The sequence below is a fragment of the Heterodontus francisci genome, chromosome 7, assembly GCF_036365525.1.
Source record: "Heterodontus francisci isolate sHetFra1 chromosome 7, sHetFra1.hap1, whole genome shotgun sequence".
Lineage (NCBI taxonomy): Eukaryota > Metazoa > Chordata > Chondrichthyes > Heterodontiformes > Heterodontidae > Heterodontus > Heterodontus francisci.
The window spans coordinates 114,129,825-114,145,457 of NC_090377.1; the positions used below are offsets into that span (position 1 = coordinate 114,129,825).

Consider the following 15,633-nt stretch of genomic DNA (forward strand, 5'->3'; position numbering starts at 1 on the left):
TGGAGTGATATGTTCAAGTTTGATGACAAAGATTAACGGCATTGTAAATAATGTCGATGAGAGTACTAAAATTACAATGACATCAATGGATTGGGCTAAACTGTGGCACAAATTTCAACACAGCTGCGTGTGAGGTCCAAAAAAGGATGAATTTGCATATTTTTTTTAAATGGTGAAGAGCTAGGAAAGGGGGAAGGTGTAAAGAGGCTTCAGGGTGCATGTACACATCACTAAAACGTAGTGGTCAGTACTAACAATTAAAAAGAAATATGGATGTTAGCCTTTATAACAAGAGGACTAGGATACACAGGAGGAGGTTTTGCTCCAGCAATACAAAGCCTGGTTAGACCATATCTGGAGTACTGTGTACAGTGCTGCGCACCGTACCTTAGAAAAGATCTATTGTCCTTGGAAGGAGTGCAGTGTTGATTCACTAAAATGTCACTGGGGCTCCAAGGGTTAGATCATGAGTTGAAATTAATATCAAATGTTAAGGAAGTGATTTGATTGAGATTTTAGGATTTTGAAAGCAATTGATTGAGTAGATAGACTTTTTCCACTGTTAGGGCAGTCTAGGACAAGGAGGACATGACCTTCAAATCAGAGTCAGGTCATTCAGGAGAGAAGTTACATTTTTTCACATTGAGGGTTTTAGAAGTGTGGAACATTGTCCCGCCAAAAGCAGTCAATGTTAGCTCCATTAATAATCAGAGATTGGTGGATTTTTGCTAGCCATGGGTATAAAAGGACATGGAACCAAAGCAGGTATGTGGATAGAGTTAGGATACATATCAACTGTGATCTCATTGAATGGTAGGACAGGCACGAGGGGCTGAATGGCCTCCTCTTGTTCCTTTGTTTCTTTCCATTACCAATCCGGTTATACTGTGAGGCCCTGTATGTAGACCTCCCTGACTTTGGTGTGTTTCGGCTGGTTTTGGCTGCACTGGCTTTAATTGACGCATTCTATTTTCATCAGGTCAAAAATGTAATATTGGAGATAAATTGGTTGAAGGTTACAGGCTTTGAAAGGTAGTCTTCCATCATTTCTGTCTTGGATAATTGTGAGCTGCAGAGGCTGCAGTGCCAGACTAAGTGAGAATAGGACAGCAATAAAGAAATGACTTGCATTTTCTCACAACCTCAGGATGTCCCAAATCAATTTACAGCCAATGAAGTATTTTTGATGTATAGTCACTGTTGTAGGAAATGTGGCAACCAAATTTATGCACAGAAAACTTCCACAAACAGCAATGTGATGATGACCAGCTAATCTATTTTAATGTTGATTGAGGGGTTCTGGACAGGGCTGTTCCCAGCACTGCTGCATCATTGGTGGCTAAATTCTGTATCTGAACCCTGGGACCTGTTGGTATCAGTAACTTGAGATGCATGAAAGTTAATGGGGACATGGATGAAAACTTTACATGGGCTCTGACGCACCATAGTACTAAGGAAAGACATAAATCTTGGACATCCTGGATTAAGGACTGTGCTTTATATCTGGAAATGTCTGATTCCCTGTGAATAAACGTGACCTATCCAGCTCCTGATTACAAGACTCTTTATATTTGCAGGGAGTCCTGACCATGCCAAATGGAGACTACTTTGAGGGAACTTTCAGTGGAGAATGGGGTGCAGGGATTAAAGTTGCTGGAACATACTTCAAACCTAATCTATATGAGTGCAACAGGGAGAAACCCCACGTGTTGTAAGTTGTATTAGTTTTAACCAAAACTCTGTTTCATCCAACTGACAGCTCTGTCTGCAGGCTCAGTTATCTCTCCTAAATTATCCTGGGGTCTTGAGTGGAACTATTTGAGAAATACTACAGCAGGCCTGTAGTTACTGTCCAGTTCTCGAGTGAGCTGTTGTACGCAGGAATCTTGTCTGAATGGTGATCATGACTGTTCTTAAGTGTCATGTGGATAGTAATTATTCATTATATTGTAAAGCCAGAAAAAATTTTTGTTCATCTTTTCCATCAATTTGTCCTCTTTCACCCCTTCCCACCAGAAAGCACCACTCTTGGTTGGCTACAGGTGATGCATGTACCTCTTGCTGAAGAAACCTTTCTTTGTGTAAACAGTGAGTAGTGTCAGGCTATATGGAGCATTAATCCAAGTTGAATTCTGTTCTGAGTTTCTCGCTGCCAACAGAGGGTACTTTACGTTGGGCAACCAATTCAAGTGTTCCTTCTGTGAGCATGGAGCAGTGAAGTCAATGTATCATCATTGCTGCTGCCCTGCCTAAGATTGACAGACTTAGCACAAACCAGAGATTGGACCAGGGACCTTCCTGGTCAATTTATAACAGCAAGAGGCCATCTCTATAACTTTGACCCCTCCTGTCCTGAAGGTAAAGACTCTTTCTGCAGCAAACAGTTTCATGAAGACCTCAAGTGCATGAGCTCAGACTGAGTGTAGGCAGGCTATTCACGCATGTGGGGAAGTCACAGCTGAGCCTGGCTTTCCTCACTTACACACATTTTACAGCAGGATACTGATCATCAGGGGGAGCCATTGTTAAGTATTCTGTTCAATGGACTGTTGTCATTGGAGATCTCTCTCTCTCTCACTTTTTACTCTTTTGCCTGCTTTTGCGCACGTGCGCCCCTTGTTGCGCTCTGCCGAGAAGAGTTTATTGGTTTAAGTTATATTTACTTGATACTGTCAGGTTTGGAATTCTAAGCATTAATTTCCCCAAGGTTCAAAATACTTTTATGTTCCAACAAGCAAAGAGAAAGCTAAAGTTGGAGTCACTGAAACAGAAGAGTGGCTGGGAATGTTGAATTTTTTTCATTCAAGATGAATTGATTGTCAGATCAATATGCTCAGTCCTCAACACAGATGAGCAAGGTCGGAGGTTGAGTTTCTTGTGGCCTCTCCAGCTAGAAATAAAGCAGAAGTTTGAATTTCTGACCACCAGAGAACTGTGTCTTTTCCCTAAAATTAGAATCTGTCCATTACTGTTTAATAAAGCACAATTAGCCTGCCAACAGGGGAAGCATATTAGAAGTTATGTAATTGCATTTCACAGAAAACTGTATTTTCTTCCAGTCATGTACTGCATTGTAGAATAAACTGGTTTGTTGGCTTACAGTTAGCCTCCTCTTGCCGTCGTTTCACTTCACATTCTTGAAGATGGGAGAATCTCCAGTGTGAGAACAAGCAAGATTCCAATATCCAACGCACACGATAAGAGGTCTTTTTGTACCCACCCCACCCACCCAGGTCAAGCTATTGAATGACTAGCTACTGTGCAGCAAAGGGAAACGCTTGATCATGGAGTCCACTTAGGGGCGAGACCAGAAACGCTGAGCCAGAGAGAACATCTGGTGCAGAGCCAGACTTTGCAATGGGAATTTGCAGTGCACCCACTGTTCCTCCTGGCTAGATCAGAGTAATCAGCCCAAGCCCTGGGTTGACCCCAGCAGCTGGCTGGTCTGTATTGATACCACACCAGGCAGTGCATTTACCAGCCGTATGGAAAAGTTTATGGGCCTTTGATCAAATTTTAACCTGGATATGGAAAGTGTATGCAGTACAGTAACATGCACCTCACACATACCCATATACTCTCTGCTACAGGATGTGTGAGCACACTGGCTCAAATAGTGCACCATTCACAAGCTGATAATATGCACCATCCTCTCGTCATCACATGATGTCTCTGACCTCACAACATCCAAGGGTCATGTACCATCGCTGTTATTTGTAGGCTAAGAATTGCTTGTGTATTGGGCATTTCATTTGACATGAGCTGGCATTTAGATAGCACTTTTAAAGTTGCAAAGCCATCCCAAAAGTGATTTCACAGGAGTATAGGACAAAAATTGACACCGAGCCAGATAGAGAGTTCTAAGGAGGAATGACTAGCAGCGTGGTCAAAAGGTAGCTTTTAAGTAGCACGTTAAGAGACGAGAGACTGTTGCAGAGACAGAGAGGTTTATGGAAGGAATTCCAGAGCTTAGACTCTAGATGGTGAAACGCTGTTGACAGAAAAGGCTGATTGGAGACCCTTTGCATGTTTTGGTTAGCAAGATTGAGGTTTAACTGAGTCTTATATAAAGATTCCAGGTTCCATCAACTCAGCTTTGAGTCAGTTGTCGATCTTTCCTCCTGATGATCGTACTCTTGGTCCCATTCTGGTTTTGCTGCTCACTATGTTTTTTTAATGTGTTCGCAGGCAATTGGGTAAGCTAGCAGTGCACCCTGATGAGAAATGGAAGGCTGTGTTCGATGAGTGTTGGAGTCAGCTTGGCTGTGACCCTGCTGGGCAGGGCGATGTCCTGAAGGCCTGGGATAATATTGCAGTGTGTCTCACCACAAACCGACGGCAGCACAAGGACAGGTGAGTGTCGGCGGGCAGAGGATCAGAAGGTACGGTCCCTGCCACTGGATATGATGACTGGCACCAGGACCACTGCAGGAAACTTGCCCTGGAGTTTAAAGTCGTGACCCAGCATATTGCTGCTGTTACTGAAGCGAAAAGCTAATTTTTAGAAACCTTTTTTGCCCCATCCCTTACCCCTCTATGCCCATCCCCCCCTCCAGTTGCCCAGTTTGTAGCTTTTCCATATTGGTTATCCAGTTTTTGGCAAAGCTCCTTGCACCATTGCTCTGTTCTATTCTAATGGCTCAGTTGGTTGCACTCTTGCCTGAGTCAGCAGGCTGTGGGTTCAAGCCCTACTCCAGAGACTTGAGCACATAATCCAGGCTAACACTTCAGTGCAGTACTGAGGAAATCTTTTACAAGAGGCATTAATCCAAAGCCCTGTCTATTTTCTTGGGTGGCACTATTCAAATTAGATCTGGGGAGTTTTTTTTTAAATGGTGAAGGACTGGGAAATGTTGGTGTTCAGAGGGACCTGAATGTCATTTTACACTAATCACCAAATGTTAACATGCAGCTACAGCTAGCAATTGGGAAGGCAAATGGTGTATTGGCCTTTATTACAAAGGGATTGGAGTATAAGTATACAGAAAGCTTAATGCAATTATACAGGCCTTGGTGAGGCCACAGCTGGAGCATTGTGCAGAGTTTTGGTCACCTTGACTAAGGTTGAACATACTTGCCTTAGAGAAAGTGCTACCGCGGTTCACTGGACTGATTCCTGGGATGAGGGAATTGTCCTATGATGAGAGATTGAGTAGATTCGGCCTATATTCCCTGGAGTTTAGATGAATGAGAGGTGATCCTGCTGAAACATATAAAATTCTTAGAAGGATTGACAGGGTAGATGCTGGGAGGATATTTCCCCTGTCTGGGGAATGTAGCAGGTCATAATCTCAGAACAAGGGGTCATCCATTTAGGACTGAGATGAAGAGAAATTTATTCACTCAAAGATTGGATATTTGGAATTCTCTACCTGAGTGAACTGTGGATGCTCAGTCATTTGAGTACATTCTACACACAGGTCGATAGATTTTTGAGTATTAAGGGATATGGGGATAATGTGGGAAGGCGGAGTTGAGATAGAAGGGCAGCCATGATTTTGTTGAATGGTGAAACAGACTCAAAGGGCCAAATGGCTTACTCCAGCTCCTATTTCATATGTTCTCAAAGGTTGCTAAATGGATTTTAGGTACAAATTAGCCATGATCCAATTGGCTCAAGCGGCTGAATAGCCAAGTCCTGTTCCTAATGTTCCTCACTATTTGCTGAACCTTCTACTTGTGTGTAACAGAAGACATCAATAGATTTTTGGATACCAAGGAAACCGAGGGATATGGGGATAGCGCGGCAAGGTGGAATTGAGGTAGAAGATCAACTGTGATCTTATTGAATGGCGAACAGGCTCGTAAGGCTAAATGGTATACCCCTGCTGCCATTTATTATGCTCTTACATTCTCTCCAGTATCTAGGCCAATATTTATCCCTCAATCAACATCACTAAACAGGCTATCTGATCATTATCAGATTTCTGTTTGTGGGAGCTTCCTGTGTGCAAATTGCTGCTGCATTTCCTACATTGCAATAGTAATTACAGTGCAAAAGTAATTCAATGGCTGTGAAGTGCTTTGAGGTCATGAAAGGTGCTATATAAATGCAATTTTGTTCTTTTAATACTGTGAGACAACCAGGTTTATTACCACCTCCTGCCGTTCCCCGCCCCCTCCATTTTCTAAACTCCAATAGCCCTTCTGGGCCTTCCAATTGTCCTCAAACTGTGCTGCTCCAGATGTACACAATCCCGTGCTACCTGTTCAGGCGCTTTTCCTCCCAGCCATCTCTGCATTCAAGAGGTTTTTGTGTGTTTGTGCCCCATTAGCTCAGTTGGTTTATCTGGCATAACTTTACTGTACAGACCGAAACAGTCCCATGCTCGATCCCTGGTCTATCCCAAGTTAATGGATTTCATGGCCACGTGCAAAAGTTGCAAGAAGCAGGCATTATCCAACAGTGTATCAGCACCTTCAAGTGAAGGAGGGAGGGGATACATTTGACACAGAGAAATGGAGCCCTTCTCTCTGTTTCCTGGTGAAGATGCAGGAGAACATCATCTGAGAAGTGTTGGTATTCTCGACTCTGTTCTGCGTGCTTTTGCTTTCTCTCTCTCGCGCGTGCTTGCTTTCGCTCTAAATTTCCGACATTACAACAGTGACTATACCTCAAAAGTACTTCATGGGCTGTAAGGTGCTTTGGGATGTTCCAAGGTCATAAAAGCTGCTATATAAATGCAAGTCCATCCATCCAGTGCCCAAGTTGTTCTGGTCCTGCTCTAGAATCCCAAAGGTCATGAGTTCAAATCCTCCCACTGCAAGTTAGGAAATTGAATTCAATGAATCTGCTCATTTTAAGTTGGCAGCAAAATGAAAATGGCCTTGAATGCTGCTGGATTGTCACAAAAACCCAACTGGTTCACTAATTTCCTTCAGGGAAGGGAACCAGCCAACTCTACCTTGTGTGGCACACGTGATTCCAGTCCGGTTCCCGGTTAAGCAATGCTTTGATTTTAAAATTCTCACCTTTATTTTCAAATCCCTCCCTGACCTTGCCCCTTCCTATCTCTGTCACCTCCTCCAGCCCCACAGTCCTCCAAGATCTCTGCACTCTTCTATTTCTGGTCTCTTGAGCATCCCTGATTTTAATCACTGCACTATTGGTGACTGTGCCTTCAGCAGCCTGGGCCCTAAGCTCTGGAATTCCCTCCCTATACCTCTCCATCTTGCTTTCCTCCTTTAAGACACTCCTTAAAACCTACCTCTTTGACCAAGCTTTTGACCATCTGCCCTGATATCTCCTTACGCAGCTCGGTGTCAAATTTTGCTTTGTATTGCTCCTGTGAAGCACCTTGGGATGATTTATTCCATTAAAGGCGCTATATAAATACAAATTATTGTCCCACAGTATGTGGTTCTTGATACTCACAAGGTAACTGGGGATGAACATTAAATGCACCTTGCCAGCGTTGTTCACATCGTAAGAATAATTTTTTAAATGCCAATCTCTGATTGGATGTGTTCTCAACATCAGACTAATGGTGCTATTATAAAATGTGTGTGTTTTTGACTCATCTAGCCCTGATTTCAGGAGTCGCTCTCACGCACAAACGTTGGAGAGTTTGGAAGTTATCCCTCAGATTATCGGCCCCATCACTTTGGATAAATACGAGACCATCAGGAGATATTTAATAAAGGTATTGAAGCTTGAATGGCTGTCTTGAGACTAGGCAGTTCTGGGGCAATAATTTTAGCAATAGACATGTATAGAACAATGGGGAGGAGGCAGTTTTAAAGGCTTACACATTTCTCCGAGACACCCTTAGTAAATGGGAGAGAAAATAGTGGACTCAGCAAAATTCAGCCCAGATTGGAATTGAAAGCAGTAGGAGAGGTAGCAGAGAAGGAAGCCAAGGCCAGCTAAGATGACTAACTCTTGAACGGAAATAAAAGCAAGATACTGCGGATGCTGGAAATTTGAAACAAAAACAGAAAATGATGGAATTACTCAGCAGGTCTGGCAGCATCTGTGGAGAGAGAAGCAGAGTTAACCTTTTGAGTCATATATGACCCTTCAGAACTGGTTCGTTAATTCTGTTTCTCTCTCCGCATGATGCCGCCAGACCTGCTGAGTATTTCCAGCACTTTCTGTTTTTAACTCTTGAACTGGGTAGCTTCTTGTGCACTGCTGCACATAAATAACTGAGATGTGGTGCTGAGGACTGTGAAGGTAATGTGTTAGGAGCTTCCACCGGAGAGAAGAGAAGGTGATGCTGGGATCTTTCACAGCCCGTGCGTGAACAGCACTGCATTAAAGTTCTCCAAACCTCAGATGGCTTATAAGTTTGTCGACAACACTTGGGATATTGCAGCAGGCATCTGTTACTGGTAGCTTTGTGGGTTGCAGATACACCTGTCCACCATCTCATTTCCTCTCCTGGAGAACTTAGCATGTTGTAGTGTATACATATACGATTACCATTTGCTTTCCCCTCTTTGTATTGCAAACTAGAAGCTAACTCCCGCTCCTCGATATTTAATTTCAGTTGCCCCAAGTGTCCATTGCTTTTTTTGAAAAAACCTACTCTACTTGTGACTGACCTGTGCCTCCCTCTCCCACTCTTGGGCAGGCATGTGATACCCCTCTACACCCACTGGGGAATCTTGTGGAGACCCTGGTGGCCGTGTACAGAATGACCTACGTGGGAGTGGGTGCAAACCGCCGATTACTCCAGCAAGCAGTCAGTGAAATCAAGTCCTACCTAACCCGCATCTTCCAGCTGGTCAGGTAAGGGTGGCTTTTTTTAGGGTGTCACAGGCCTTTTAGTAGCTGCCAACCGCAGTAGTTTTTGGCAGTTGGTTTACACTATTACTAAAGGCTGGCAGATAAGGGCAGCTTGAAGCACGGTATTTGATCGGCCTGTGCTCTGTTTCAGATTTCTCTTTCCGGACCTCCCAGACGGGGACAATCTGATCCCAGGAACGCACGGTGGGAAAGAGCTTGGCAATGAGGAAATGGACATTGCCGATAATGCGTAAGAATTCGCTACTCATCTGACCAGTCATTAGTGTGTGCCTTTCTTTTAAACCTTGGGTTTTGGTGCAGCAGGAATCACCTTGGTGACAGGGGAAGCCTAGGAACATCCAGGAGATAACAAGGGATGGGAAGGATCTTGGAGGAACTAGCTCACCTTAATGATGGACACAGATCACCCTGGGAGCCAATCCAAAGCTGCTCGACCATGAGAAAGTGCCACATCAGCACAGTATGCAGCATGCACATTGGTTCTCCTGACATCCCTGAGATATGCCCTTCACTGTTCTGGGAAAACTTGCCTCCTTTTGCATCAGATCCTGCCAATGCTGTGGTGTGACAGCGCAGTTTACCTGGGCACAGACAGTGTGCCTGTTGCATCCTTGGCATAGTGCCAAGTGGAGGCTTAGTCCCTCTGTCCCAGGAAGGGAGGGAGTATTTCACATAGTTTCCCAGCCCATCCTTCAGCGCTCAGTTGCAAAGCAGCATCGATGGCAGAGCTGTCAGGCTCTTGGCGGAAGGGAGATATACAGTTTAAACCCTGTGTTCCATTCCCATAGCTTCTACATATTTTTCTGGATATTTATTTTCGTACTGGGGAGGTTGTGAGTGTGTAACTCTGGCTGCCAGTTAATCTCACTGTTTGTTCTTGCAGGGGCCCAGTGATTACGAGCTGTGGCCTGCTCCTTCCGGTGTTGTTACCACGGCTCTACCCACCTCTCTTCACACTCTATGCCCTGGACAACGAGCGGGAGGAAGACGTTTACTGGGAGTGTGTGCTCCGACTCAACAAGCAGCCAGACCTGTCCCTGCTCAGCTTCCTCGGGGTACAGCAGTGAGTATTACTTTAAAGGAACTCTGAGCACCCATTAAAATCTACACATACGCGCTTAATTCAATGCGACTGGACTAGGAATGTGTGTCTCGATGGCGAGCAATAATTAGTTATCACTGTGCCAAACCTGGACCTTGTGTGACACACACAACACCAGTTCACCAGGTCAGTCTCAGTGCATGGGCCCCACCACGTTGTCATTCTGGTCTTTTGAGCCCTGCTTTGGCTATTTGTACCTCCTTTGTATGTCTGTATCCAAAGTCACAGTTTCAAGGGTTCAACTGACTTCTCAAGACTGGCACATGGTGACTTGGCACAATTGCAAACAACTCTGTGACTGGTTTGAGAAAGTCAGGTTAGAGTTGAGACCAAAGTGTTCAGCCCTGGGAATGTTTGGGACAGTGTAGAGGGAGCTTTACTCTGTCTCTAACCTGTGCTGTACCTGCTCTGGGAGTGTTTTATACTGACACTGGGTGCTTGAAACCAAACCTGTTCTAATGTCTGACTGATCAAAAACCAAAAAAAAACAGATGTCATTGAACAATTACTAGCTACTTGATTCGTAGAATAAAACCTGTTTGTGAGATGAAAACAGAAAATGCTGGAAATACTCAGCAGGTCAGGTAGCATCTGTGGAGAGAGCAACAGTTACCGTTTCACATCAGTGACCTTTCATCAGGATTGACCTGAAACATTACTTATGTTTCTCTCTCCACAGATGATGCCTGACCTGATGAGTATTTGCAGCATTTTCTGTTATTTCTGATTTCCAGGAGCTGCAGTATTTTGCTTCTGTTTGTGAGATGGTTTATGATTTACAGGAGTTAATCCAAATATCTGTATGTTATGAACATTGCGAGATATTGTGCCACTAGGTGACCAGTGTGTGCTGTCTGATAGAGTGGCCAGGGACTGTAATGGTTTCTCTCTTGGATTATTACCGATTCCCCAGCCCACTAACTGTATTATTCCTGCTTATAGTCATGTAGTCAAGTACAGTTTACCTTATATTTATGATGCTTTATAATATCTAGTTAGCATTAACATTCTCCTCCTGATTTGTTTTTCAGGAAGTTTTGGCCGGTTACTGTCTCTATACTTGGAGAGAAGAAGGAGGTTCTGAAACAACTTTTCCTCATTTTAGTCCCCATCCTCCCTTCCACTTTTGTTTCTCTCCTCCTGTCCCCATTCCCTTTCCCCTCTACCCATCGCTCCCGTTTCCACTCCCAAGGGCAGTGATTGGTAATGAGGTGTACAGTTCAAGGGGCTGGAGATTGTCCAATAGCCTGTCCAAACTAGCATCCTTCACTTTGGAGTACAGACAGTGAGGGGCATTCTATCCCAGTGCAAAGGGCTTTACAGCCAAGCTTCATCCCTGACTGCGGAGGCTAGCTGTAGAATCCCAAATTCCCAAGCTGAGATCGTCAAATTTTGGAAGTAAACTTTCAACTGAAAATACTAACTGCAAATGCTTAACAGTCGAGTGATGATGGATCCCTTTCTAATGTTCATTTTTTACTGGTGTCTGTGTGCTCAGTTGTGTTGCCAAATTAGTTTCTTCAATTGGAGACAGCAGTCAGATCTTCAGCCAGATTCCACAGGTAACTTTGCTGATGTTCAGTCACAGCTGAATGGAAAAAGGAGAGTGAATTCACATTGGGAATAAAACTTAAATACTATACATGAAATCTGCACCTGCAGGGCATTGGACTTTAACCTCAGTCTTCGAAAGTGGGCCAGAGAAAGACTTAACAACTGAACGCTTCACTTTTTAATTTGGATCTTCCAGCATGGGCCCTCCAGGAAGGATTGCACAGCATGTAGTTTAGGAACGTTGGCAAGTTGCTCAAAGGCTCAGTCTCTGTGTGAAAAGATCTTGAGCCCATCCCTGGCCCAGCACATTCCCCATCTCTGTTGCCTCATTCCTTGTCTGTCTCCAACACAGTTGCAGCCCTGTCACCTGTGCATTTGTCCCAAGCCCAATACAACCCCCCATCCCTCGACATGCCAGCCTTGTCTCCTCCATGTCCATTCTTCAGCAAAAGCTGTTTGATCAGGGCACTGACTCCCCTGTAATAACAATTGGGGTGGGAAGCTGTCTTGCACTGACCCTTCCCCTCAGTAACACAGCAAACAGGAGATGTTGGCTATGCAGAGTGACCGTCACTCGCAAGTGTGCACCCTCTCCCTGCCCCCCACAGCACTGAGTCATGCTGTGTGTGGAATGTGGTGGGAGCAGAGAATCACCTGGCAGGTCTGTGCTGGGGTAGCAATGGGCAAAGCTGCCACATTCTAACACACAGTTCAACCAGAAACAGCTTGCTCTGCAACAGACCCCATGTGCACAAAGAACCAGGTAACCATGGGGCATGCGAGCCTCAGCACTGGCGCTGTACGAGCTGTAGCTGGGATGCAGAGTAACTGCTGAGAAGCTGGCATCTGTATGGATTGTACAGTCTGTCACCACCACCTTTCATGATGTACGTTTCATCCTTTCAGGTACAATCCATCACAAAAGAGGTTTGCTACGTTTCTGCTATTGAAAGTTTACAGCAGATCAGGTAAAGTAACTTGGCCAGTACACGCTTCTGTGGCCTGAGAAACTCTTGGGTTTCGGTGATGTTGTTAAAGTTTTGACTAAAATGGAGCTGGACTGGTGGGCTTTAAGTAGTTTTAAAACAGTTTACTGTGTCTGACTCACCCAACTTTCACCTCATTGGATGAGGCAACTCGATGTTAAGTGGCACTTCTCAGACCAGGTAACCCATCTAGCCTGTCCTATAAGTTAGGAAACCTAGTGCATCATGATGTAGACACTCCCTACACACTTGGAGCGGTATTATCTCTTGGAAGAAGGGGAAAAAAAGGTAAAAACTCAAAGTCAAGTGTAGGAGGGGGTAGAAAATTTGGAAAATTCCCCACTCTCCCCTATTATGCGATGGAAGCCAGTCAAGGAGACAATGTTGGTGCCTAATGCTTGTATAAAGACACCAGTCTTGCCATCCCCATTCCTTTGTAGCTCATTAATCCGCGTGCAGTTCACACTTCAACTGGAGATGTGAAATGTACAAGGTGATTTGCGAATGGCATATCGATAGGGATGAGCAGAATGGTGTTAACTTGAGGAGTTAGCACCTAGTCTCAATGCAGTGACAGGAGAGAAATTGGGAAAGGTAACGAGGGAGAACAGCAGGAGAGAACAAGCGGTATTTCCGGTAGCATGGATTAAACAGCAAATGTTAGCACCTCAGGAAGGAGTCAAGGTCTTAGAGAAAGTGCAGAGGAGATTTATTAGAATGGAACCTGGGATAAAAGATTTAAGTTACATGGGGAGACTAGCGAAGCTGGGATTTCTCCCCTTAGAGCAGAGAGGGTTATGAGGAGATTTGGTAAAGCTGCTCACAATTAGGAGGGGTTTTGAAATAGTAAATAGGTAGAAACTGTTTCCACTGGCAGAAGGGAGGTTCAGTTACCACTGGGTACAGATTAAGATAATTGGCAAAATGTCCAGTGAATTGTGATCTGGAATGCACTGCCTGAAAGGGTGGTGGAAATGGATTCAATCATAACCTTCAAAAGGGAATTTGATATATACTTGAGAATTCAGCAGGGTTATAGGGAAAAGAACAGTGAGCTGTTGCGAGGGCAGGACAAATTGGATAGCTCTTTCAAAGAGTTGGCTCAAGCACGATGGGCCAAATGGCCTCCTGTGCTGTATCATTCCATTCTAACATAATTACACTGCCCCATGTCACCAAGGGTTTGGTGGGGGTGGGGAGGTGGTGCGATGTGATGGTTTTTGATTCCAATGTCTGTCCTGGCCTGGGCCAGTGGAATCTTGGTATTGCTCTGACATCGGACAAGACATAGGTACCAGTGTGGTCTCCTGGACTGGTTTTCATCACATACAGGTGTGGAGTGTGGCTGTGTTTCATAACTGGGCATCTTCTTCCATGTTGTGGGAAATGTAACCTGTCTCTTCTCTCAACAGCACCACCTTCACCCCAGCTGACAAGCTGAATGTTATCCAGCAGACCTTTGAGGAGATCACGCAGGAGGTCCTGACTATACTGCAGGAAGACTTCCTGTGGTCCATGGACGATCTCTTTCCTGTCTTCCTGTATGTTGTACTTCGAGCAAGGTAAGAGTGCTTTTCATTATTATGTTAAGTAGCCCCTTTTAATGGACCCCAATTACACCCACATCTGAGGCTGGTCTCTCCTCTCTTAGTAATCCATTCTAAAGGCCTGCTACCTGACCCGAACCCGACGACATGTGTCGAGTTTGGGTCAGGTCGTTCTTCTGGGTCTGGCTTTTGGGCCGGGTCCGGGTTGGAGAGACACAGTATTAATTAGACTTGAAGGGTTGTTGTAAAAAGATGAAGATTGGAGCCACAAAGTCAGTATCTGTACTGCTTAAAATAAACACAGCAATTGCCCTAAGGCTTAGAAAATATCATTATACATTACCTAGACTCATGCTTTACAGGTTGAAATACTTGCTGCAAGTTTATCCAGTGAGCAGTTGAGATGCAGAGACCAAGAAGGTCCTGAGTGATTAATTATAAAATATACAGTACTTATATAAAAAAACGTTCACTGTCAGGACTCTAGTCTAGTACAGTACTGCATGTGTGTAGACTAGAGTCCTGACAGTGATCGTTTTATATTTTTTATATAAATACTGTATATTTAATCACTCAGGACCTTCCTGGTCTCTGCATCTCAGCTGCTCACTGGATAAACTTGCAGCAAGTATTTCGACCTGTAAAGGAGGAGTCTAGGTAATGTATAATATTTTCTGAGCCTTAGGGCAATTGCTGTGTTTATTTTAAGCAATACACTGGTACAGTGTGGCACAACCTGTCTGGGCACAACTCCATGGGTTTCTGTTTAACTCGTGACCAAACAATCACTGACTTCATAGCTCCAATCTTTATCTTTTTAAACAACCTTTCAAGTCCAATTACAGTTTTTGTTGCTTATCTGCACAAACTGAAAAAGTGAAAAACTGATTCCGAATCGGAAGGTAGGTAAAGTAAAAATTCCAGTGGTCGGGACGGGCACGGGAAAAAGTGGAAGGACTCTGGCCAGGTGGGGCTCGGGTCTGATGTGGTTCTGTCGGGTTCGGGTTGGGTTTTTTTTTCCAGACGCAAGCAGGACTTTAATCCATTCCATCTGCAATCGGTCATGAATTGCCTGTCAATCTGAAGACCAGACACCCTTGGAAAATCTACATGGCACAATGCCACGCACTGTTGTACCCACTTACAACACCCCCACACACAACTTCCAAAACATAAACTTGTGCTTTGTCAAATATGTGCGTTCAGCCTGGGAACGGTGTGAGCAATGCCTGAAATCGTTAAGTTTGTGCTCATTTCCTCCCATTCCTGTGGGTGCCAAGTGTTGCAGTGTCATTCCTCAGGAACCTGTCCTGTCCTTGCCCAGCCGTTCAACTCTGTGTCCGCAGGGAGTAAATTATTGAATCTATTTCCACCACCCTTTCAGGCAGTGCATTCCAGATCACAACAATTTGCTGGACATTTTGCCAATTATCATAAATCTGTGCCTTCTGGTAACTGAACCAACCCATCCTAATTGTGAGCACCTTTACAAAATCTCCCCTGAACCTTCTCTGCTCTAAGGGGAGAAATCCCAGCTTCTCTAGTCTCTCTATCTAACATCTTTCATCCCAGGTTCCATTCTACTCCATTAATATTCATTGAGTCCACCGACTCCCACGGCTGCCTTGACCATACTTTCTCTCACCCTGCCTCCTGTAAGGACTCCATTCCGTTCTCCCAGTTTTTCCGTCT

At 44.5% G+C, this 15,633-nt stretch overlaps 1 protein-coding gene across 1 annotated transcript in view; it reads left to right on the forward strand.

Moving 5' to 3' along the window:
* Positions 1-15,633, forward strand: part of als2b (alsin Rho guanine nucleotide exchange factor ALS2 b) — a 201,215-nt gene that overhangs the window by 182,533 nt on the left and 3,049 nt on the right. The window contains exons 25-33 of the mRNA XM_068036302.1: positions 1,578-1,711; positions 4,189-4,353; positions 7,526-7,643; positions 8,577-8,734; positions 8,883-8,981; positions 9,636-9,815; positions 10,886-10,931; positions 12,315-12,376; positions 13,807-13,956. Coding sequence (XP_067892403.1) covers positions 1,578-1,711; positions 4,189-4,353; positions 7,526-7,643; positions 8,577-8,734; positions 8,883-8,981; positions 9,636-9,815; positions 10,886-10,931; positions 12,315-12,376; positions 13,807-13,956 — 1,112 coding nt within the window. The remainder of the gene's footprint in view (positions 1-1,577; positions 1,712-4,188; positions 4,354-7,525; positions 7,644-8,576; positions 8,735-8,882; positions 8,982-9,635; positions 9,816-10,885; positions 10,932-12,314; positions 12,377-13,806; positions 13,957-15,633) is intronic.